Source organism: Stomoxys calcitrans, chromosome 1 (genome assembly GCF_963082655.1).
Source record: "Stomoxys calcitrans chromosome 1, idStoCalc2.1, whole genome shotgun sequence".
NCBI classification, from domain to species: Eukaryota; Metazoa; Arthropoda; class Insecta; order Diptera; family Muscidae; genus Stomoxys; species Stomoxys calcitrans.
The window spans coordinates 12,319,958-12,345,918 of record NC_081552.1 but is presented as its reverse complement, the minus strand read 5'-3'; the positions used below and the strand labels follow the sequence as shown (position 1 = coordinate 12,345,918).

Below are 25,961 nucleotides of genomic sequence, written 5' to 3'. Positions count from 1 at the left end.
GAGGACATGCGTATATGTAAAATCGAGAAAATATGGGCAACAAATGAAAGGTAAATTTGATATCAGAAGATAGGGACAATTGCCTGAGGGTCACACCACAATCGAAATTCCACCCTACCGGAAATTTAAGCCAATACGGACAATATATGACTCAAATAAAATTTTTAGAGAATATATTCGGATTCGAAATTTCTAAACCAAAATATGTAGTATGTTCCATAGTGTTAGGTTCGGTAAAATCTTAGTGTCAATAGTTTTTGCTACTGGTCTTTATATAAGCGATAGCGACAATATCGTACATAACAAACACACATTAGCAGCAACACTTCTAAGAATATGTCTCCATTTTGCTTTTTGCATTATTCCCCATTAACGATAGCATCAAAATTCCCAAAAATTTTTATGTGTATTTAATAAAATGGCTCGTAGAGAAAAACAAGATAAATGGACGTGTTCATGTTCCGATGTCAACGATAAAGAAAAAAATGTGTTGAAAGCATCCTTATCAATCGAAAGATTTTTGATTTTGCTATCAGCATATATAAGGGTAAGGAAGTTTTGGCAAAGACACAGAGTTGCTGTGAAACTCTAAAAGTGTGTCGGTTTTTTGAATAATTGCGGTGAAAAAAATTGAAATTTATTGTCAGAATAAGAGATATTTCAAAATGAAAGGTGAGTTGGTACAACCTAAGGACAACACACACACACAACTGTGGAATATCACCCATCTGATGGACGACAACGGATACAAAATGGAATCAGTTATATATGAATAAAATATTTGTAGTGAAGTGGATCGATTGTAATATATTGACAATTGAATCGTAGTCTCAATAATATGCTGTGGAATTTTAAAATAATTAATGGAGATTATTCTACGTGGCATATATAGTTCTTCGAATCAGTGCATAAAAATATATTGTGAAATAATCTGAAGTGATCTTTCAAACTATTTGAATACCTTCTGAATTTGGTTTTGACCAAAAGTTTGAGCGCTCCGGTAAATGAGCCGCCTTACCTGTGCGGAAGTTGAGGCTTTGATTGCCACCAGAGCTTTGGCCTATTGTAACAAAGTAAATATCTAAATGAACTAAAAACTGTCTAAGTGAGTTTGAATGCACACAGCGACTAACATCTAGGTTTTTGTTCAAAAAAGAATGATTTCTTATCATTCATCATCATTGCATGGCCCATTGATATGACTATTTCAGTGTTTTGGCCTCGTTATGATTGTGCTTATAATCTTGCTAGTAGAAAGATTAGCATGTCTGCCCATGATGCTAAATGTCTCGGTTCGAAATCATGCGAAAAAAACTGTTTCAGCCGTGTAATATATGACCAAATTATTGCAATATTAGTCAAAATCGGACGAAAATATATGTTAGAACTGCATCTGAATCTTAAAAGATTTTAACCAAAATCGGCATACATAGTTAAAATCATAGAAAAAGACATTGTGCAAAAATTTTAGAGAAAATCTGTTAAAAGTACATTGACAAAGGCTTTAAAAGTGAAAATCGGTTGATACACATACATGGGTGCTATATCTGAATATGAACCTATATTTATGAAATTCAACAGCAATATCGGGTGCCATAAGGGAATCATTTGTGCCAAATTTCACGTGAATTGGTTAACAAATGACCACATTATTGCAATATTACTCCAAATCGGATGAATATATATATATGAGAGCTATATCGAAATCTGAACAGATTTCGACCATAATCCCCACTTTTGTGGTAGTCGTTGAAAAAAAGTTGAAATTGAAATCGGGCGATAGATATATATGGCACCTATATCTGAATTTGAACCGATTTCCATCAAATTCACCAGTAATGTTGAGACTCATAAAAGACTCCCTTGTGCCAAATTTTGTGAGAAACGGTTCACAAGGATGGGGGTATATTCGCTTTGTTATACTGTTTGGTACGTATCGAAGTATTTATTTCTGACCCTACAAAGTATCTATATTCTTTATCGTCGTAAAATTCTCCGACGATCTATACATGTCCGTCCGTCTGTTTGTTTGTGTCAATCACGTTACAGTCTTTAAAAATGAAGACACTGAGATAAACCTTCGCACAGTCAATTTTGTTTACCATAGGTAGGTTAAGTTCGAAGATGGGCTAAATCGGCCTTATCTTGATATAGCCCCCATATAGACCTATCTCCCGATTGAAGGTCTAAGGCCGCATTTATTATCCGATTTTGCAGAAATTTTTCATAGTGAGTTGTCTTGAGATCCTCGATATATGTATCGAATATGGTCTTGATACATCCCCCATACAGACCGATCTCCGGATTTAAGGTCTAAACCAGTGATGCCCAGCCCTTTACGGCAGCGTTGATGGTGAGTCACAGGTATTTTTATTAGACTTCTTGAGCCTCTAGAGGGCCCAATTCTCATCCGATTTGACTGAAATTTTGCACGTAGTGTTTTGGTATCACTTCCAATAACTGTGTTAAGTATGGTGGAAATCGGTACATAACCTGATATAGTTGCCATATAAACCGATAAATTTAGCATGAGGTGTTTTGTTATGACTTCCAATAACTGTGCTAAGTAGGGTGCAAATCGGTACATAATCTGATATAGCTGCCATATAAACCGATCTGGGATTTTGACTTCTTGAGCCTCTAGAGGGCGCAATTCTCATCCGATTTGGCAGAAATTGTGTACAACGGCTTCTCTCATGACCTTCAACATACGTGTCTAAAATGTCTGAATCGACCAATGGCTTGATACAGCTCCCATATAAACTGATCTCCCGATTTTGCTTCTTGAGCCCCTACAAGGCGCAATTCTTATCCGAATGAACTGAAATATTACACAATGACTTCTACAATGTTAAGCATTTATTTGTGGTCCGAATCGGACTATAACTTGATATAGCTCCAATAGCACAACAGTTCTTATTTAATATTCTTTGTTTGCCTAAAAAGAGATACTGCGCATAGAACTCGACAAATGCAATTCATGGTGGAGGGTATATAAGATTCGGCCCGGCCGAACTTAGCTCGCTCTTACATACACATAAAACGTGTATATTTTTGCAAAACACGAATCATTATGTTCCAAAAATAATTTTTTACATATTGAGAGAATTAAAAAACACTGTAAGAGAGTATTTCACACATACAGTCACATTTAAATTTTAGACATCGCTGGTCTAAATACATAGAAGCCGTGTGTAGTACACGATTGGACTGACATTTTTAACGTGATTTGTCTTGGAACCCTTGATATCCGTATCGCATATGGTCCAAATCGAACAATATCTTGAGCTTGTTGAAAAACCGATTATTACGGGCCTTTAGAAACCGAGTTTTTTACCGAATTTCGCTTAAATTTGGCACTTTGAGCTGTGTTAGACTTTCGTTGCTTATGCGGAGTATGGTTCATTTGCGTATTTATTACGAGATATTTTTTAAATTTAGTATGGTGAGTTGTATTAGATCCCTATACATCCGTTTCAAATATGGTGCAAATCGGATCATGTTTGGGTATTTATATGACCATATTTGGATTTAGCTGTCATACAGACCAATCTACCGATAAAGAGTATTGAACCCATAAAATGAGCATTTTTTGTTGAATATCGTTCATATCGGACCATATTTGGATAAAGACGATACTCAACAAAAACTTGTAGAGGTCTATCAAAACTCACAGTTTCAAATTTCATCAACATCGGATGAAAAATGCTCCTTTTATGGGCTCAATAATCTATATCGGTGGATCGGTCTATATGGGGTCTATATCAAGATATAATCTGGACAAAAAAAGAATCTTTTCAAAGTTTCAGCTCAATATCTCTATTTTTAAAGACTGTAGCGTGATTTCAACAGACAGACGGACATGGTTGGATCGTCTTAGATTTTTCCCGACTATCAAGAGTATATATACTTTACAGGGTCGGAAATGGATATTTCTATGTGTTACAAATGGACTGACAATTTATTGGGTATTTACCCGGTAGAAACCAATCTTTAGACATGAACGCTGGCTGTATACAAATACTTACTTAGGCATAGGAAGTTTGGTGGAACGCGACGGAGAAGTGCAAAGTAAGGATATAACAAAAGGTTTAAAGAACACGTTGTCTTGGTACAAGTGGGGCGATGAGAATTCCGCCTACTAGGGCACTGGGAAATTAAGTCGATAGGAGAGTGGATAGAAGATATACCGATAGATACCATCGTGGGATAATCGAAGCAGCGATAGGAGACCTGCATGGATTGGAAGAGGTTTCTGGTCAGACAGCTGAGAAGATTTTGAGGTCGAGTGCAAGACTTTATTATCAGTGGCAGTCTTGAATTGACCGAACTCTGATATGAAGTCTGGGTGTCTTCAATGAAGATCTAGAGACTGAGTTCGGTGTCCGGATATCTGACTATAAAACGGTGTCTTTGGGTGCAAAGTCAGGTGATTTACAATGATTCTTCTTCTCTTGTTCGTTTTTCAAATTTCTCCGAAGACTTCAGGCAAAGAAATTGTGGCGTGTGTCATTCAGAATTCACCGTTCTACGTTGTTCAAGCGAAACTATAGCTTCATAACCCAAGAAACTGGTGGCTATTAGCTTCAAAATTCTTCTTCAACGAACAGGTTCGTTGGACTTGACTCTTCGTTGGACTGGACTCTTCAAAGACCCACATGGTCGAATGTTGTTTTGTTTCGGGCTCATACTCATAGCTTTATGATTCGTCACCTGTGACTATCTTATAACGGCTTTTGAAGCACCGCGATCCTATTTTTTCAACATTTCTTTGCAATAATGTTGACCGATTGTTAAATTCCCAGGATTTAAAGAGTACAAACCTTTTTTTAGGGCTAGGTGCCCATGCAATATCGAATGTATTCTGGTGAAAGAAATGCCTGAAGATCCTCCCATCTAACGGAATCTAGCGGCATCAATGTTCTCTGGTACAACGTCAGTTTTTGGACAATCTTTCTGGAATTCGGCTTTGAGCCAGCGTCGGCAACGATTGAATTCATTAAACCAGCATTTCACAGTGATGGTGCTTCATCGCCATACAAATAAATAAGTTCACCAGTGCTGATTTCGATAGATGGACAGACATTTTAGAATGTCAAGTCGGGAACAAGAAGACAAGCATTAGTTAGCTACAATAAATTTGGAAAATGCCAAATCTCTCAATCTCTCGTGGTAATTCGCACCAAGTCAAAAATATTTCCACTTAAATATCTAGATACGAATCACTGTAATTTTTTCCAACTTTAATTTATGACATATTTTTGGCGTAGTCAAACATTTTTATACCCTCCACCATAGGATGGGGGGTATACTAATTTCGTCATTCTGTTTGTAACTACTCGAAATATTCGTCTGAGACCCCATAAAGTATATATATTCTTGATCGTCGCGAAATTTTATGTCGATCTAGACATGTCCGTCCGTCTGTCCGTCCGTCCGTCCGTCTGTCTGTCGAAAGCACGCTTACTTCCGAAGGAGTAGAGCTAGCCGCTTAAAAATTTTCACAAATACTTCTTATTAGTGTAGGTAGGTTGGTATTGTAAATGGGCCATATCGGTCCATGTTTTGATATAGCTGCCATATAAACCGATCTTGGGTCTTGACTTCTTGAGCCTCTAGAAGGCGCAAATCTTATCCGATTGGAATGAAATTTTGCACGACGTGTTTTGTTATGATATGCAACAACTGTGCAAAGTATGGTTTAAATTGGTCCATAACCTGATATAGCTGCCATATAAACCGATCTTGGGTCTTGACTTCTTGAGCCTCTAGAGTGCGCAATTCTTATCCGATTTGAATGAAATTTTGTACAAGGTCTAGTATGGTCTGAATCGATCAATAGCTTGATACAGCTCTTATATAAACCTATCTCCCGATTTTGCTTCTTGAGCCCATACAAGGCGCCATTCTTATCCGAATGAACTGAAATATTACACAATGACTTCTACAATGTCAATCAGCATTCATTTATGGTCCGAATCGGACTATAACTTGATATAGCTCCAATAGGATAACAGTTCTTATTCAATATTCTATGTTTGTCTAACAAGAGATACCGCGCATAGAACTCGACAAATGCGATCAATGGTGGAGGGTATATAAGATTCGGGCCGGCCGAACTTAGCACGCTCTTACTTGTTGTAATTTTGATTCTTTCTTCATTGCACTCTGTAGCCTTCACCACTACGAGTTCTGCGGTAGTAGGTATTATAACATAATACATTTGTTTGCAACGCTAAAACGGAGAAGTGGTAGACCCATCTTTAAGTACACTGTTGGAAAAAATAGTTCGCATGAATTTGGGACAATGGTGTCATTATCATACGCAGGCGTTGTTGAAGATATTGTCAACATGCGCGGGTAAATTTTGAGAACGAGCGTTGGTTGTTGTTTCTTGCACCGACCATTGTGAACATCATCCCTAATATTGTACATAGGCGGCTGTGGTGCAATTTGATAAGGCGTTTGTAAGCACACAATCATCAGATGGAACACAGTTCCGATTCTCAGGATCACACAAAAACTTTTTGGAATCTTTAAAATAATACCTGTGCACAAATTGATGAAAGAATCTGCACAAAAACTGTAGATAATTTATGAAAATTTGGTGTTAATCAGGTTTAAGATTTAGCATTGTCCGCTTGTTTGTGCTTGAAGTCTTGTAATCCATATGTACAGATCTCACTTAACTTTGGCATTTCTGGGTGGCGTGAAATTGACATACATACCACTATAGTAATACTAGCTGACCCGGGCCCGCTCCGCTGCGCCTTCTTTATATGGAACAAAAGTTTCCTGGGAATATTTATTTTCGACAATTAAAGATCTTTTAGTGAAATACCATGCTAACTTGACTAACAGTTTAACAATATAAGTGCCTTTATCTGAATCCCATATGATCTTTATTGGTCTACGAATTTATGTTTGGATGTAAGGTGTACTCCATTCTTAAAATATTTCATTTCAGCCCGATATTCTCATGATGTCTGATTTAGTGGTGTTTTCGGGGGAGAGGTGGTTCCCCAGATACTTTGCCCTGAAAAAATATCAGCATCGTGCTTTTCTCTCAAATACCATTTATTTAAACCCCATATTGTAATTGGCTTAAGAGGAGTGTACAGGATGAGGAGTCCCCCAAATACATAGCCCCAAAATAGGTTATCAAATTGGTTTTCTAATCTCAAATACCGTTCATTTGAGCCACATATTGGCATGGTCGTAAAATTTTTTCCCTTTGGGGGTGTTTTAGGAAAGGGATGAAGCGCAAATACCTTTATTTGAGCCCCATATTGCGATGGTCAGTAAAAAATTGCTGTTTGTGGTGTATTTTGGGAAAGGGGTAGACCCCAGAAAATTGGTACCGAAAGTGGGTATCAATTCTTGCTCTACCCCCCAATACCTTTCATTTAAGCTCCACATTGACATGGTCGGTAAATATGCCCTATTTAGGGGTGTTTTGGGGATTGGGTCGGTCCCCCAAACACTAAGCCTGGAAAATATATCAGCAACGTGTTCTATTCTCATATATCTAAATATCATTAATTTGTACCCCATATTGCCAAAATTGGATATCAAATTCGTTTTCTAATCTCATTTAAACTCCTTATCGCAAAAACTATGAATATTTAGTTCCACTCTCTTTAAGACTCAAATTGTCTTAGTGAGCAAATACGTCCTATTTGGGGGTTGTTATGGTGGTGGGACATCCGCTAGACAGTTGGCCCCTAATGTTGATATCAGATACGTGGTCTACTCCCACATACCTTTAATTTGAGCCCCATATTTCCACGTCGGCAAACATGATCGGCTTGGGGGGTGTTTTGGGGAATGGACGGCCACTCAATGAGTTGGCCTTGAAAATGTATATCGGATTCGTGTTCCACTTTAAAAACCCTCTTATTTGAGCCTCATATTGCAATAGTCAGAAATTACTTACTATTTGGGTGGTATTACCATAGACACTTTTCCCGAATATTGATATCAAATTCGTGCTTTAGTCCCAAAGACCTTTCATTTGAGCCCCATATTGCTATGGTCGTAAATTTGTGCCCTTTGGGGGATGTTTTTGGTGAGAGGTGGGCCCCCAAACACTTGATCATATATTTGGATATCAGATTCGTATTCTATATTCAAATACCTTTTATTAAAGCCCCTTATTCCCATGTTCAGTAAATAAGTCCAGTTTGGGGGGTGTTTTGGGAAAGGGGTGGACCCCCAGACACGTGGTCCCACATTTGGATATCAGATTCGTATTCTACTCGCAAATACCCTTCATTTGAGTCCCATATTGCCATAGTAGGTAAATATGACCGATTTAGGGGTGTTTTTGGGCTTGGGGTGGTCCCCCTAACACTTGGTCCGACAATTGGATATCAGATACGTTTTCTTATCCTAAATACCTTTCATTTGAGTCCCATATTGTCGTGATTGGTCTAAATATATGTTTGGTAGGTTTTAGGGTGGGGCAGCCCCCCTAGGTACCCCATCCGAAATTTGGATTCAAAATTTTTATTTTTAGGGTACTATATGAGAGCACACAAAATTTCGCTTAAATCGCACCACACATCTCCGAGATCTGGTGTTGGTGAAAATTAGGGTAAGGGGGAGGGTCCGCCCCCCCTTCACATATCAAAAAAATGTAGTACCCTATTTTCACCACGGGGTCATTATGCACCATCTGTGAAAATATCAAAAAAATCGGTTCAGCCCTTTCTGAGTCTATAAGGAACACACAAACCTACAAACAAACACAAATTGATTTTTATATATTGTCAGTATCCTTCTTGGCACTCACTCTACTAACTCACTTATAATATTCCCATATCTAGGTTCTCTTTTGGCTCTAGCAGTCTTAGCTGCTATAGCTATACCCTCATTGGCGGTTGATGAGGAATGTATACAACGTAAATTGCAAGGTCTACGAATGCATTGGCCAAATCCAAAATCTTGTACAAGTTTCTATCGTTGCACTAATAAAAATATTGTACGAGAATTACGCTGTCCAGAAGGCAAAGAATATAATCCCAAGACAGGAAGATGCGCTCCGCTTGGGAGAAATTTGTGCAAATTAAGTTTAAAGGCTCCCTTGGAAGAGGTAATACAAGTATTGCTTCTCACTTTTTTGTATTCTATATGAGTGTTCTTCCATAGCCCAACACTAATCCGTGCGCTGACCAAATATCTGGTACTTATGTAGCTGATCCGAAAAGTTGCCGCAGTTTTAGCATTTGCAATAAAAATTTGGCCTATCCTCAGTCCTGTAATGCTGGAAGTTATTTCAGTATATCTGTAGGAGCATGTGTGCCTGATACAAATACCGAATGCTGGGAAAATCTTTGTGTCAATAAAGCGAATTCTATTTTCTTGCCAAACGCAGATAACTGCAAGGGATACTACGTTTGCTCCGACAAAACTGCTATACCTCAAGATTGTCCCGTTGGCAGTTATTTCGATACCGAAAACTTAAACTGTATACCCGGTACCTGCCCATCTGATGAAACTGCAACTACGATGGAGCCTTCGGATGGAACCACAGAAACGCCAACAGATACCACTTCAGATGGCGAAACAACTATGCCAACAGATACAACATCAGATGGAGAAACAACTATGCCAACAGATACAACATCAGATGGAGAAACAACTATGCCAACAGATACAACATCAGATGGAGAAACAACTATGCCAACAGATACAACATCAGATGGAGAAACAACTACTACACCATGTACACCGACTACAACAACTTGTACTACAACCACAACTTGTACCACTACCACGACTTGTACCACTACCACGACTTGTACCACTACCACGACTTGTACCACTACCACGACTTGTACCACTACCACGACTTGTACCACTACCACGACTTGTACCACTACCACGACTTGTACCACTACCACGACTTGTACCACTACCACGACTTGTACCACTACCACGACTTGTACCACTACCACGACTTGTACAACGACCACAAAATCCTCATCAACAACTACAACTTGCACAACCATCGCAGAAACCACAACCACCTGTACGGAGGAGACAACAACCACTTGTACCCCCGAAGAAACTACAACGACGTGTACCGAAGAGACTACAACCACATGTACTCCCGAGGAGACCACAACTACGTGTGCCGGAGAGACTACAACCACATGTACCCCCGAGGAGACCACAACTACGTGTACGGAAGATACCACAACCGAAGTAAGTAAATAACAAAAACATATGTAAACTAACTTAATACCATTTGTTCTGATTCCTAGGAATCAACAACACCATGTAAAACTACTACGACATGTGCAACCACGAAAAAAACTACCACATGTACAACAACGAAAAAAACAACCACATGTACAACAACGACATGTTCTACTTCCACTACCACACCCTGTACTACTACTGAGGAGACCACAACCACTTGTACTGAAGAGACTACAACAACGTGCACGCCGGAAGTAACCACAACCACTTGTACTGCAGAGACAACAACCACATGCACACCAGAGGAAACTACAACTATGTGTACAGGAGAAACCACAACAGAGGTAAATGATTCATAAACGCAGATTTCATTTTCGTTAATTGTATTCAACAAATACTACTTTTAGGAATCAACAACACCATGCACAACTACAACAACATGTACAACTACAACGACGTGTAAACCCATCGCAACTACTCCTTGCACAACTACAGTAGATACCACAACAACATGTACCCCAGAAGAAACTACAACTACCTGTACGGAAGAGACAACAACTACTTGTACAGAAGAAACCATCACCCCAGAGGTAAGAAATTCAACAATGATAAGAAAGACGTTATAATGACATTTATTCTTTAACTCAAAGGAAACGCCGTGCATTACTACAACCACATGCACTACCACTACAACATGTACTACCACCACGACATGCACTACTACTACCAGGTGTACAACTACCACATGTGTCAATGAAACGGTACGTATGCATATACAGCCGGACCTCGATTATCCGGAATTCTCGCTACCAGAGGCATTACGGATAATCGATTTTCCCGGATAATGGTTTTATACATATTTTATTTATTTATTTTGTCTTGTTCTGAAAAGACAGAACAGACACGTCTCTCCAATAAGTCAAGAAAATGTAGAGGAACAATGTATTGCTTCTTTTAAAGATATTTTTGGCCGAATAATATCATCGCCATCTCTTTCATCCGAACTATCCTTCTGAGTCTTATCTGTGGCATATGACATATCTAAAATTTCACCATCAGGCAAAACAGCAAATTTGGAAGCATTATTACACCTGAGCTATCTTTCCATATACTCTAGGGTAAAAACATTCGATACATTTAGTATTTCTGTTGCTTTATCGGATATATATTATGTGTCATTCCCAAAATCTGCACTCTGTTCCATCGGCTGAATTTAATTTACTTTATGTCTGGATGTGTCGGACAGTTTTTTTATTAGCAGAAGGATTCTACTATCATCTTCCAGACCAATTTTCTTAAAATGATCTCTTAGTTTTTGATTTACCCAAGCTTTTCTATTCGCTTTTTACACTGCATTGGCTTTGCTAAAAATCATTAAAGATCTTATCCAAGAGCTTTTTCCAATAACTAACGTCTTGAATTTGAGAGTACCAGTAGCATTAGAACACAATAATGCAGTTAGTCACTCATTTGCCCATCTATGACTGCATCATCATGGCATACCAAATAGCTTTATTGCAAACACTTCCAAAATAGAACAGTTTTATCACCTCCATTAAAAATTTGTCTTATTGCTTAGTTTTCCCTAGGTGTATATCCATAGTAGCACGAGACAGATTATTATCCGTAACCTCTTTCGCCCTTGAAATAAATTAGTTCAATTTTCCACAAAATATATGGCAACTAAAAAGTCAGGTGAAGCTTTTTCTCCTTCAGCCTTATGCTTAAGAATTTGAATTCGCTTTTTAAACTTTTGCAACCAGTTAAAATAGTCACATTTCGATCTAATCTTCATCTTTAAGTGGAATACTTACGCCTTTTCCATTATCAATGTTGTAAGGGAAGAGTCTTCTTGGACAGGGTAATTGTCCGGTTAAGGGCTTTACCTCAATGTTGTTTTAATTTTAATTGATTGTAATTTTATACCTAGACATGAATAAGGCAAAACAGCAGTTTTCAACTCGCTGCGGTAATCTAAAAAATATTCCCGAGTCTGAGCGAATAATATGGTTTTATTCGTATTTAATTTTTAAGTGTCTGCGAAGTTTGATTTTTCAACTTTATTCTCCAATAGTGGGACAAGAATAATTCTTTATTTTAAAATGTACATAACCATTAAGACTTTGACAGAATCATTTTAACTATCTAGAGTGAAAACAAATCAATGTTCGAAAAAATCAAAAGAACAATTATTCATAATAATCGAGATTTCGAGCAAGAGTACATAAAGTCATGTTGAATATTAAAAAGAGAGAACAGGTATACACCATGCAAGATAGAGTGAGACAGCAATATAAAAATATCAAGAGAGTAACATTTTCCCTCGACGAAAGGCTAACACAAAGCGTGAATGTTTTTAACAGAAATTAGTATTATTAATATTGACAAGCTCTTTTGGACATTTACTCTGCTTAAGGCTCTTTTACATGGCATGTAGTTGTCTTATGACATGTCAAATTTAGCACATGTTGAGTTTTACATGTCGTGAGATACAAACGAAACAAACAAATGAAAATCACTTTTCAAAATAGCACATGTAATTGTTTTCGATTATAGCGTGCTCTGTTCCTTCTGACAGAAACATAAAGAAATCAGCTGTTTTTGTTGTCAGTCGAATAAAAGCAACCCCAAATTAAATTGTTTTAACAAATTTATGATTTAACCAGATTTCTCAAAACTTTAAGAATTATTACGCATAAAAAACAGATTTTGCTAAAATTTTTAGGTTATGTATACGAAAATAACACACAGGTGTGATGGCAAAATTGATGAATCGTGTGTAAATTGGAAATTTTGACAAACATATTCAATTACATGTAAATACAAAAACTGACATGTCATAAGACATTTTTATGCCGTGTAATAGCGCCTTTAGCATACGATTGAATATTGGTGACGTTTAACATGTACATGAAAATATTTTTGGGCTGTTACAATGTGCCCGTAACTGAAGTTCCCCTAAATCGTTCTTGACGACCATTCTTACATTTCTAAGTCCACTTTTGGTTCTTCTGCGTTTTCCAAAGCTTTTGGGGTTTAAATCCCACAAACAGTCACATTCTGCACAAAAACTGAGATCCATCTTTGATTTATTTTCATTTTGTTTGCTTATCTTCTTCTTATATGTATATAAAAATTAATTAGTGTTTGTTTGTTTGTTCCATATAAACGTCTGAACCGATTGAAATTTTCACAGATTGTGTAGGTTGGTCTGGAAGGAAACTTAGGCTACTTAATTTTTGATATCGGAAGGGGGCGGACGCTCCCCCTTACCCCAAAAGTACTTCCCAAAAATAAAAGTGGACCGATCGGTACAATATGGGATTCACATAAAAGGTATTCAGGAGTAGAGTACAAATTTCATATCAAAAATTGCATCCAAGTAGCTGGGGGACCGCCCCAACCTCAAAACCCCCAAAAATAGGTTTATTGGACTATCATGACAATATTGGACTCAAATGAAAGGTATTCGGGAGTAGATTGCGAATGGGGTCAGGAAGGAGCAATAGGCTTTATAATTTGTTGATTTCGGAAGGGGGTGGACCCTCTCCCTTTAACCAAAATCATAAGTGGAACGATCGGGACAATATGGGTATCAAATGAATTGAATTGGAGAGTAGAATAGGAATATGTATTAAAATTTGCGTCTAAGGTCTCATCGGGGCATCAAACCCCAAAACTTTCCCAAACAGACATATTGAACGTTCATGTCAAATGAAAAGTTTTCGACAGTAGACTACAAATATGGCATAAAAAATTAGGTCCTAGTAATGGGTGGTCGCCCCACCCCGAAATGGGCACATTAGCTGACCATGTCTATATGGCACTCAAATGAATGGTATTTGGGAGTAGATTACGCCCTAAAGGACCCCAAATCTGAACTTCATTTCCAATTATGGCGATATGGAGCTCAAATTAACGGTATTTGGGAGTAAAGAACGAATTTGATATCCATTTTCAGGTCAAAGTGCCGGTGGCCGCCCAAGCCCCAAAACACCCTCCAAACGTTTCATATTTCCGACCATGGCAATATCGGGCTCAAATTAAAGTGATTTGGGAGTGGAGCATGAATTTGATATCCATATTAGATTCGATATGTCCGAGGTACCATCCCTCCTCTAAAAAGCACATCTCATTACCCAAATTTTCAAAAACACCACATCCTGAAGATTGCTAATGCGTTTCGTTCGAAATTTTTTTTTTTTTTGCACTCTTAACGTGAAAACAAAACATGATTTCTTTTGTTGGGATCGGGTGCCTCGGGGACCGTCCAAAACCAGCCAAATGGATATATAGACCAATCACGACAATATAGAGCTCAAACGAAATGCGCTTAAGAGAAAAAAATTAATTTGACATCCAATTGAAGAGCAATGTGTTTGGGGAACTGCCCCACCAGAAAATAACTCCCTATTACATAAAAGCTATTTGATGTGGAAATTGATTGATTTCCAGGAAATTGATACTCATTTTCGGGACAAAGGGGCTCTTATAAAATGTATTTGAAAATAGAGCACGAAGCGTATATTTACTTTAAGGGCCAAGTGCCTGGTTTGCCACCCCACCCCCGAAATGCCCCCCAGGAATAGAGAAGGGGCAAACTTCTCACAAAGGAATTTTTTTTTTAGCCAAGTCCCAATTGCGTGTCGCAGAATTTTTTACTTGCCCATGCATGGCATGATACCTCGCAAATATCGCCAGCATTAAGAGGGGATAACGACTGCTTTAAATTTTGTTCAATGTTCTCGCCAGGATTCGAGCGCAGGCGTTCGGCGTGATAGGCGCACAGAGGCTACAGTGGCACGAATTCGACATTCGACAGGGCGAAGTGTACCCATATTAGAAAATTAACAAGTAAAAGCGTGCTAAGTTCGGCCGGGCCGAATCTTATATACCCTCCACCATGGATCGCATTTGTCGACTTCTTTTCCCGGCATCTCTTCTTAGGCAAAAAAGGATATAAGAAAAGAGTTGCTCTGCTATTAAAACGATATCAAGATATGGTCCGGTTCGGACCACAATTAAATTATATGTTGGAGACCTGTGTAAAATTTCAGCCAATTCGTATAAGAATTGCGCCCATTGGGGCTCACGAAGTAAAATAGAGAGAACGATTTATATGGGATCTGTATCGGGCTATAGACCGATTCAGACCATAATAAACACATTTGTTGATGGTCATGAGAGGATCCATCGTACAAAATTTCAGGCATATCGGATAATTATTATTATTATTATTTATTAATAGATTGATTAAGAAATACAAAATAATACATGCATGTATATAATATTGATTCTTAAGCATACAATCTATATATGGCTTAGCACATATGCTGCTTGCCATGTTAAAATATTTAATCATTTATATAATTTTCAAACATCAAAACAGTTTATTATTAATTTTCTATATTTGATACAGCTTTCTAAATAAGAGTACAGAGAGGTAAGATTCGTGCCATTTAGTATGTTTAATGTTTCATTTTCTTCGAGACTTATTTTGTTAAAATAAAGTTTCCTAAATTCTTTCAAAATAGGACATTTTCCAATAAAATGTAAAGTATTTTCAGGTTCATCTGTGTTACAGATAGAACATATGCCAGTAGTGTTACTTCGAAATGCCCTGGAATTCAGATCAAGCAATCCACCTCTGGCTTTAATGATCAAGCTGGTAGCACGAGCAGAAAGATTCTCTGTCAGTGTTGGGATCATATTATAATCAAGATATGGGTAGAGATCGTGAAACTGAGAATTTCTGGCTGCCGATTCAAAACTATATCGTTCCTTTACATTCAAGGCATCAATTATTTCCCTCCAATAGGCGCATAAGGGCAATCTATTGTTGGCGGGCAGATAGTTCAAATCCTGACATAATTCCGACCACACTTTTGCCCAGGAAATATTTAGTTTAAGGATTTCCTCTGCTAGAATTCGAGGAAGTCTATTAACTTCTAGTTGAAGTACCCTCTTGATGTAAAGAAAATGAGTTTTAAGGGTGGAGGAGTATAAGGAGTATAGTCCGGATTCTAGATACAACATATAATTAGGTGTGTTGTTAGGTAAGTAAAACATCTTTTTAATGAAAAAACGAAACAACTTTTCAACATCATCATATTTTTCGTAACCCCATACTTGAGCAGCATAACACATGATAGACTTTGAACAAGAGTCAAATATTTTTAATTTATTATCGTGAGAGATTCTTGGGTTATTTATATATTTCGACCACGTGGAGTTAATAGCAATTTTCGATGCCGATAATTTGTTCTTTAAATGGTCTTTGAAAGACAAATTGTACGCGATTTCCACACCGAGATAAGTATATCTGTTAACTATTTCTATATCTTCATCGTTGTAGCGGAAACGAAGACCGGACGATATCCTAGTACTCTTTCTAAAAACCATAACTTTCGACTTAGTAAGGTTTACTTTTAAGCTCCATGTACTGCAATATTCCTGCAAAGTGTCAATCATAATCTGTAAATCTTTAGGTGTATCAGACAAGATCACAATATCGTCGGCATAGAGTAGTATCTTCACGTGTGTGTTCGTGATATTTATTCCTCCAGTTAGAGCATCGGGTAAGTCATTTAAATATAGTGAAAAAAGAACTGGGCTAAGAATACATCCCTGTTTCACTCCCGACTCTACAGGAAAATATTCCGAGTATGTATTTCCATCCCATACTCTGCTTTTAGTATTCTTGTACAGTAATGTCACTATCGATACAATTTTCGTTGAAAGTCCTAAAGATGAGAGTTTGTAGAACAGACTGTTTCTTGGGATAAGATCAAAAGCCGCGGAAAAATCAACAAAAAAGGCATAAGTGGTCTTACCTTTAGCCTGGTTCAACTTCACAATGCTAACTAAATTGAAAATGTTGTCAATCGTAGAATAATCCTTTCTGAAGCCAGCCTGAAATTCATTCAAAATACTATTCATTGACAACCAATTCGTTATCCTATTCAAAAGAATAGAGTTGAAAATTTTACAAACCGAGTCAATAAGCGATAAGCCTCTGTAGTTGCTTGGTACGTTTACATCCCCTTTTTTGTGTAATGGAATCAGAATGGATTCAGTGAATGTGATTGGTATGTCTCCCTTAAGGAAGATTTGATTGAAAACGTATAACAGTTTTTGAAGGAAACATCTGGGAGCATGTCTGTAGAACTCATAAGGGATACCATCCTGCCCTGGGGACTTATTCGGTTTCAACTTCCTTATAACATTATATAATTCATAATATTCAATAGGGGAATCTAAGAACGGGTCTACGAAAAACGGCATGCACCAACTAATTTCCTGGGATTGACCAGACTTATCCAAAAGCGAGCTGAAATATCGTTTGAACTCATTTGCATCAATGTTTCCTTTCATGCTGTTCGAACTGGTACTTAATGATTTAGATAGTTCCCACCATTCCTTGCTACACTTTACTTCGTCTAACCTCATCAAGTTGTTGTTAAAATATTCCAACTTCTTTTCACTACACAGCCTTCGAAAACTTTTCCTTGATGAGTAATAGAGCCTCCTATTGTTCTCCGTATTCATTCTTTTGTACAATTTTAGCCTTCTGTACATAACAGACCGTGCACGGAAGCAAGACCAATCAAACCATCTTTGCCTAGGTTCAAAAAATTTTCTATTCCTCCTGTGGATATGAGCCTGTCTAATTGCCCGGGAAATGCTCTCGACCATAACATCAACAGGTAAACTATTTATTTGACCTAGATCAAGTAGCATGGAATTAAGTTTTCGTACATACTGTGCTTTATATATTCCTTTCCAATAAAGACGGTGTTGAATGTTGTTATCGCCTCCACTGCCCATTAGCCTAGGAATTCTGATTTGAAGGCACAAAGGCATGTGGTCAGAATATGGTTTAGGGGGAATCACAAGTTTCTCGACATAATGAATGAAAGTAGTGGAACAGATACAGTAATCAATAAGCATATCGGATAATAATTGCTACCTCTAGGGGTCAAGAAGTCAAGATCCCAGATCGGTTTATATGGCAGCTATATCAGGTTATAAACCGATTTGAACCTTATTTGACACAGTTGTTGAAAGTAAAAATAAAAAACGTCATGCAAAATTTTAGCCAAATCGGATAGGAATTGCGCCGTTTAGAAGCTCAAGAAGTCAAATCCCCAGAACTGTTTATATGACAGCTATATCAGGTTATTGACCGATTTGAACCATACTTGGCACAGTTGTTGGATATCATAACAAAATACTTTGTGCAAAAATTCATTCAAATCGGATAAGAATTGTGCCCTCTAGAGGCTCAAGAAGTCAAGACCCAAGACGGTTTATATGGGAGCTATATCAGGTTATGGACCGATTTGAACTATACTTGGCACAGTTTTTGGATATCATAGCAAAACGCGTCGTGCAAAATTTCATTCCAATCGGATAAGAATTGCGCACTCTAGAGGCTCAAGAAATCAAGACCCAAGATCGGTTTATATGGCAGCTATATCAGGTTATGGACCGATTTGAACCATACTTGGCACAGTTTTTGGATATCATAGCAAAACGCGTCGTGCAAAATTTCATTCTGATCGGATAAGAATTGCGCACGCTAGAGGCTCAAGAAGTCAAGACCCAAGATCGGTTTATATGGCAGCTATATCAGGTTAAGGACCGATTTGAACTATACTTGGCACAGTTGTTGGATATCATAACAAAACACGTCGTGCAAAATTTCATTCCAATCGGATAAAAATTGCGCACTCTAGAGGCTCAAGAAGTCAAGACCCAAGATCGGTTTATATGGCAGCTATATCAAAACATGGACCGATATGGCCCATTTACAATACCAACCGACCTACACTAATAAGAAGTATTTGTGCAAAATTTCAAGCGGCTAGCTTTACTCCTTCGGAAGTTAGCGTGCTTTCGACAGACAGACGGACGGACGGACGGACGGACAGACGGACGGACATGGCTAGATCGAAATAAAATGTCGCGACGATCAAGAATATATATACTTTATGGGGTCTCAGACGAATATTTCGAGTAGTTACAAACAGAATGACGAAATTAGTATACCCCCCATCTTATGGTGGAGGGTATAAAAAAGGCGCGATGGAGCGGGTCCGGTTCGGCTAGTTCAAAAATAATGGTGGGGGTATATGCGGATTATCGAAGCATTGAAAAAAAATCAAAAACATCTTGACTATCCAGGATAATGGTGGTTCCCGGATAGTCGAGATTCGACTATAAATACTATAACCAGTTAAAAACGACTTATGTTTGGCCGTGATGAGCTTTGGATATTCACTAAGATTCATATTTTTATTGGAAAACCCTTCTTTTTTCTATTTTTCCCTTATAAACGGGCCACAAAACGATGATTAGATTAGAAAATTATTAGATAAGAAAATTATTTCTATATTCCAATGGCTGAAAAATAAACGTCAGGATATGTATATTGAAACATATAAAAACAAAGTATTTATTCACCAACTCTCCACCACAACATGCATATTCCTAGCATTTTTTCAATCACTTCATATTAAAGTCGACTTTTGACTAATCGATAAGTCCACTCTCAATGATTAAAAAGTCGAATAGTCGAAAAAAAGCTGCATAGATATACAAGTTTGGCTTTGCTAATGTTGCTGCTAGGTAAGAACTGTTTTCTATTTTACGATTCATTGCTATTTGATTTACTCTTGTTGCCATAAATAACTCGAGCCAAAGTTTGTGCATATTCAAGCCAAATTTTGGTATTGCGTCATTTTAACTGTAAGATTCATCTTAATAGTTTTATGTTTATGGAAACACAAATGTATTTTTTTATTCATTATGTTCGAGGATGATCTGTATAGGACTTTATCTTTTCATAGCCCCCGCATAGACTAGACAACAGATTTGAAATCTTCAGTTGCTAAAAGGCGTATTTAATGTCCTATTTTGCTTAAATTTGGAATAATTTATTATAATATACTAGGCGTCTTATGAACCATGAGCTGTATGACGATGATAGAATAGTTAAACCCATCAAAATACAACGTTTGCGCTGGCTAGATTATGTTTTCAGAATGGATAAAGAAGCTCCAGCAAAGAAATCTTTTGAAGGCGACTATAAAATAAAACGCAAAAGGGGAAGACCAAAACTCCAATGGAGTGACCAAGTGGCGAGCGACATCTCCAAACTGGGTGTCAGAAATTGGATAAGCGCAGAAGATCGATGCGCTTGAGCATCCACGTTCGGCCAGAGGAATACATTTTCTGTAATGGCCAATTAAATTAAAGTAATATACTCATCCCAGTCCATATGTTGATGTAGCTATCATGTAGATCGATCTCCAGATTAAACATCTTAAGCCTATAAAATGCGAATATAACGAATATGGTCCATATTGGTCCAGTAGCTCCTATATGAGGTTACATTTCACAAATAGAGATTTTTGCAAATTTGCGAATTAAGCGAAGTCTAGATGGAATTTAGAATAGATGGACTCCAATTTCGATAAGGCGGTCTTTTTTCATGTTTAATGGTGACGACAACAAAGCAATTTGGAAAATTCAACATTTTTTGAAAAATAGTCTTTGATAATGCAGGGTACTTAAAATCGAATAGAATAGAGATATTTTTTTGTGTTTCTTTTTGGGTTTTATAGAGAAAGTGTTATTCATATTTGCGTTCGTTTCGTTATTCATATTTGCTATAAAATGTAATGTTCTACTTAGGTTTTAATATTCATAAAAACACTAGTTGAAAGTGGGCTAGGATATATGGACCATTTGGAGCTTTAATTCATAGACAAAAAAGGGTAAAAATATGCAAAGATGTGGAAACTTTTAAAATGTAGTAAAAAAACATTAGCCATATTGGCTTTAAGATGACGGTGTGGCTTGACATAAAAATGAGCCAATTTTGCATTTGAAAATTTTCTTCAAAGCTCCCTTAGAAAATTGAAAGAAATGATCATATCTTGATGGCAAAAGTTTAAAAAAAAATTGTTGCAAATAGAGATATCTTATTTAGAAAATTTTGCAAATTGTTGACAAAAAGTCGAAACGTCTACTTTTTGCAAAAGTCGACTTTTTGATAAAGGCGAAAAGTCGACTTTTTGGCCCAACTTGGGATCCCTAGGATGTAAACACATATTCAGCTTCAGTTCTACTTAAGACGAAATCCTGATGATCATGGCACTGCAGCTGGCTTGCAATTCTCCATACTGCATTCTTTCAGTATTTTATTGATGAACGTATCTTGACTTATTTTAATGTCTCCAGTTTTACCATTCCGGCATACTTCCGTTCTGAGAAAATGCTCCAATTTATCAGTCAATTAAAAATTTGATGCAATTTCTTTTGATTCCGATTATCAAGTCATCAACGCAGACAGCTATCAGCACTAAATGACCATTTCGATTTTATTTGTACAAACAAGACTCATTTTCACAGCTTTTAAATCTTATCTTGCACAAAAAATCATTGAGAGTTGAATTCCATACGCTCCCAGCTTGTGTGAGTCCACAAAGTGATTTATTTAAGCGTGGAACTTTATTTTTGTTGTTCTCATCTATAAATTCTTCGGGTTGGCGCATGTTTATTTCTTCATCCAAATCGCCATTCTAGTATGCAGTTAAAACATCTACTCTAACATTTAATGTTCGACGGCTAATGCAAGTAATATTCGAATAGTTGAATATCTTACCACAGGCGAAAATATTTCATTGTCATCTATGTAGTATTTCTGACTACAACCAGCAGCCTTGCCTTGTAGTGCTCCACCTGGCCATTCCTTTTTCCCTTTATCACATAAACCCATTTGCAGTTTATCGGTTTGCATCCTGGTGGAAGGTCTTGCACTGTCCATGTGTTATTTTGATGATGCGATAATATCTCAGCTTCCATTGCTTTTCTTCACTCATTGCTCAATTAACTTGACAATTCTCCTTTGTATGACTTTGGAACCCTCTCCTCCACCACATTATTTAATAAATTATAAACCTTTCGGGGACGAGCAGTATTATCATTCCTTATAATTTTTGTGCCTACCTCGTCCTCTATTTACTGCAATAGGTTCGGGGTCTCTTGCTCATCCGAAGATGTGGAGTCATGAAATTCTATGGCCTCTTGAAAACATTCGTCTGAACTTGAATCTTCCCATTGGTTTCGTGATTGTTTGAATATGAATATCCTACCATGACAATTCTGAAACCTTTTCAGCAAATTTACAATTTGCCTTTTTGTTCAACATAACTGCTTTAGAACCAGGCACTCTCAGATGGTTGACTTTTGGTTTTCGGTCGGACCATACTTCCATAGGTGTTGTATTTTCTAAACATTTTGAGGGACATCTGTTTCTTAGGTAAGTTGCGGTTGCGATTGCCTCGGCCCACAAACTTTCATGTAGTCCAGATTCAATTATAAGGCAACGTCCCATTTCAACCAATGTGCGATTAACTCGTTCCACAATACCATTGTGTTCGAGGTATATGGAACAATTAATTGCCGTTTTATGCCCTTATCCTCAAGATACTTGCCAAATTCCTTGCTTGTATATTCTTCACCATTATCGCTTTTTTCAAATACTTCCGACATGTTCTTCATAAAATATGTAAATATTCGATGAGATTTATCATCAACAAATGTCACGAAGTACTTTGATCCACCCAATGACCCAACTTTCATAGGGCCACAAACGTTTGAATGTATCAATTCCAACAATTCATTTGATTTTCTCTCGGACTTTTTATACCCACCAACGAATGATGGGGGCATATTCATTTTGTGATTCCGTTTGCAACACATCGAAATATCCATGTCTGACCCTATAAAGTATATATATTCTTGATCAGCGTAAAAATCTAAGACGATCTAGCCATGGCCGTCCGTCTGTTGAAATCACGCTACAGTCTTTAAAAATAGAGATATTGAGCTGAAACTTTGCACAGATTCTTTTTTTGTCCATAAGCAGGTTAAGTTCGAAGATGGGCTATATTGGACTATATCTTGTTATAGACCGATCCGCCGATTTAGGGTCTTAGGCACATAAAAGCCACATTTATTATCCGATTTTGCTGAAATGTTATTACAGTGAGTTGTGTTAGGCTTTTCGACATCCTTCTTCAATTTGGCCTAGATCTGTCCAGATTTGGATATAGCTGCTATATAGACCGATCTCTCGATTTAAGGTCTTGCGCCCATAATAGGCGCATTTATTATCTGATTATGCCAAAATTTGAGATGGTCTAACCTTCAATGTCATAGGTTGTCATAGACAAATTGTTCTTCCTAGTACCTCTTAATAGTAACTGACCTTTATCACTGTACAACCGTTTTCCACCATTTTGTTGACGGAAATAAAATTCTCATTTAATTCGGGACAAAAAAAAATCACATTCTTGAGTCTTATTTTCGAACCATTTACTAATATTTCAACAGAACCTTTTCCTTTAGATTTGATGGACCTTTTGTCGGCCATGGCTATCATTTCGTCTGAATCCTTGAGAATCGTATCAGCTTTCTTTTCCATTCCGGCTGCTACAGCAATCATTGTAAACGATTTGTGATCACCTCCTTTCTGCCATGTTTTGATATAGCTGCCATAAAAACCGATCTTGGGTCTTGACTTCTTGAGCCTCTAGAGTGCGCAATTCTTATCCGATGGAATGCACGACGTGTTTTGTTATGATATCCAATAACTGTGCCAAGTATGGTTCAAATCGGTCAATAACCTGATATAGCTGTCATATAAACCGATCTTTGGTCTTAACTTCTTGAGCCTCTAGAGTGCGCAATTCTTATCCGATTGGAATGAAATTTGCTCGTAGTATTTTGTTCTGATATCCGATTGGGATGAAATTTTGCACGACGTGTTTTGTTATGATATCCAACAACTGTGCCAAGTATGGTTCAAATCGGTTCATAACCTGATATATTGAGTTGCCCAAAAAGTAATTGCGGATTTTTTAAAAGAAAGTAAATGCATTTTTAATAAAACTTAGAATGAACTTTAATCAAATATACTTTTTTTACACTTTTTTTCTAAAGCAAGCTAAAAGTAACAGCTGATAACTGACAGAAGAAAGAATGCAATTACAGAGTCACAAGCTGTGAAAAAAATTGTCAACGCCGACTATATGAAAAATCCGCAGTTACTTTTTGGGCAACCCAATAGATGCCATATAAACCGATCTGGGATCTTGACTTCTTGAGCCTCTAGAGGTCGCAATTATTATCCGATTTGCCTGAAATTGTACGATGGATTCTCTCATGACCATCAACATACGTGTTTATTATGGTCTGAATCGGGCTGTAGCCCGATACAGTTCCCATAAAAATCGATCTCTTTATTTTACTTCTTGAGCCCCCAAAGGGCGCAATATAAGATTCGGCCCGACCGAACTTAGCATGCTTTTACTTGTTTTTGATCACGTTTCCTACCATTGCTATTCTTTTCTTTCATTCCAACAGCTCCAAATGCCCGTTGACTGGCTGATAAACTTGCCGTTGTATCTTGTTCACGGCGATCCCATTGGATGATTGTCTCTAGTCTCCATGGCTATTATAAAATTTTCGTAATCCTTTTCCAAACTTGACAATAAGATTATCACCAACAGTTCTTCTTAAATCTGTGATATATGAAAATGCGTTCAAATATTCTTGCCATATTCTTGCAATTTTTCATGTTTAAGTTTAGCAGCATCTTATATAGGGATACTTTTTGCATAGGACCACTTGGCTTATGAATAGCTTTCAGTTTCTCCCAAGCATCATTCTTATATAATTCAATTGGGAAGGCTTCACATTAAGCTTCCAAGAAGCAAGAGCATTTCATCAATGTCATGCCAAGTTTGTTTTTGCTCCGCAGTCCAAGTTGAAATTTTCTTTATATCACCTTATATCCAGAATGCATGAACACTCATCGCATCTGCACAGACCAAGTCTCATAGATATTTGCATCCAGAACAATGGAGTCGATGCCATGATGATTTCGTTTTTCTACAAATTCTTGCGTTAACCACACTATCAATTAAGCCCATAATCAATTGAAATAACCTTCTATAATCACCACCACCATAGGATGGGGGCATACTAATCTAGTCATTCCGTTTGTAACACCTTGAAATATTCATCTAAGACCCCATAAAATACACATATTATTGATCGTCTAGAAGTGTAGGTCGATTGGGATTGCAAATGGGCTATATCGGTTCAGATTTAGATATAGTTTCCATTAGGGACGTAGCCATGGGGCGAGGCCTCGGGCCCCACCTAAAAACAAAATTTGAATGCATTTTTAAGGACTAAATTTTAGCGAAAAACTCTCTTAAGACAACCTAACCTAGAGATTATATTTTAAAGCCAAAATTTCGATAAAAAGTAGCATTTTGCAACACAACATTTTGCATAAACATTTTTAAAGTCTTTTTATTATTATTTTTATTATTTTATTATGCTTATCTGTCCCAAACAACATTCTCATAAAATTTTTTCTGAGACAAATTTCAACAAGTCTTTTTAAAGACAACATTTTTACCCATTACGCCTGACCCTCGATTCCTTTGTCCGATTTAGATGAATATTTATTTATTCATAATTTAGAGAATTTATAGCAACGTATATATATATATATATTTTTTTTTGTAATAGTTTGAATTTTAAAATTTTTGAAAAAATAACTTCTTTTATTTCCTAAGCCCCTACAACAACAAAATTATTTTCTTAATATTTTGTGACCATTTTGCGAAGAAATCTGGATTTAATGATTTTGGCATAAAATCGCACCTGCC

The 25,961-nt window shown here is 37.2% G+C and overlaps 1 protein-coding gene across 1 annotated transcript in view; it reads left to right on the top strand.

Moving 5' to 3' along the window:
* The first annotated feature begins 579 nt into the window (after positions 1-579).
* LOC106087870 (zonadhesin) overlaps positions 580-25,961 on the top strand; it is a 55,127-nt gene continuing 29,745 nt past the window's right edge. The window contains exons 1-6 of the mRNA XM_059361099.1: positions 580-672; positions 8,829-9,094; positions 9,151-10,209; positions 10,269-10,550; positions 10,614-10,796; positions 10,857-10,967. Of these exons, the coding sequence (XP_059217082.1) occupies positions 666-672; positions 8,829-9,094; positions 9,151-10,209; positions 10,269-10,550; positions 10,614-10,796; positions 10,857-10,967 (1,908 nt within the window). The 5' untranslated portion in view covers positions 580-665. The remainder of the gene's footprint in view (positions 673-8,828; positions 9,095-9,150; positions 10,210-10,268; positions 10,551-10,613; positions 10,797-10,856; positions 10,968-25,961) is intronic.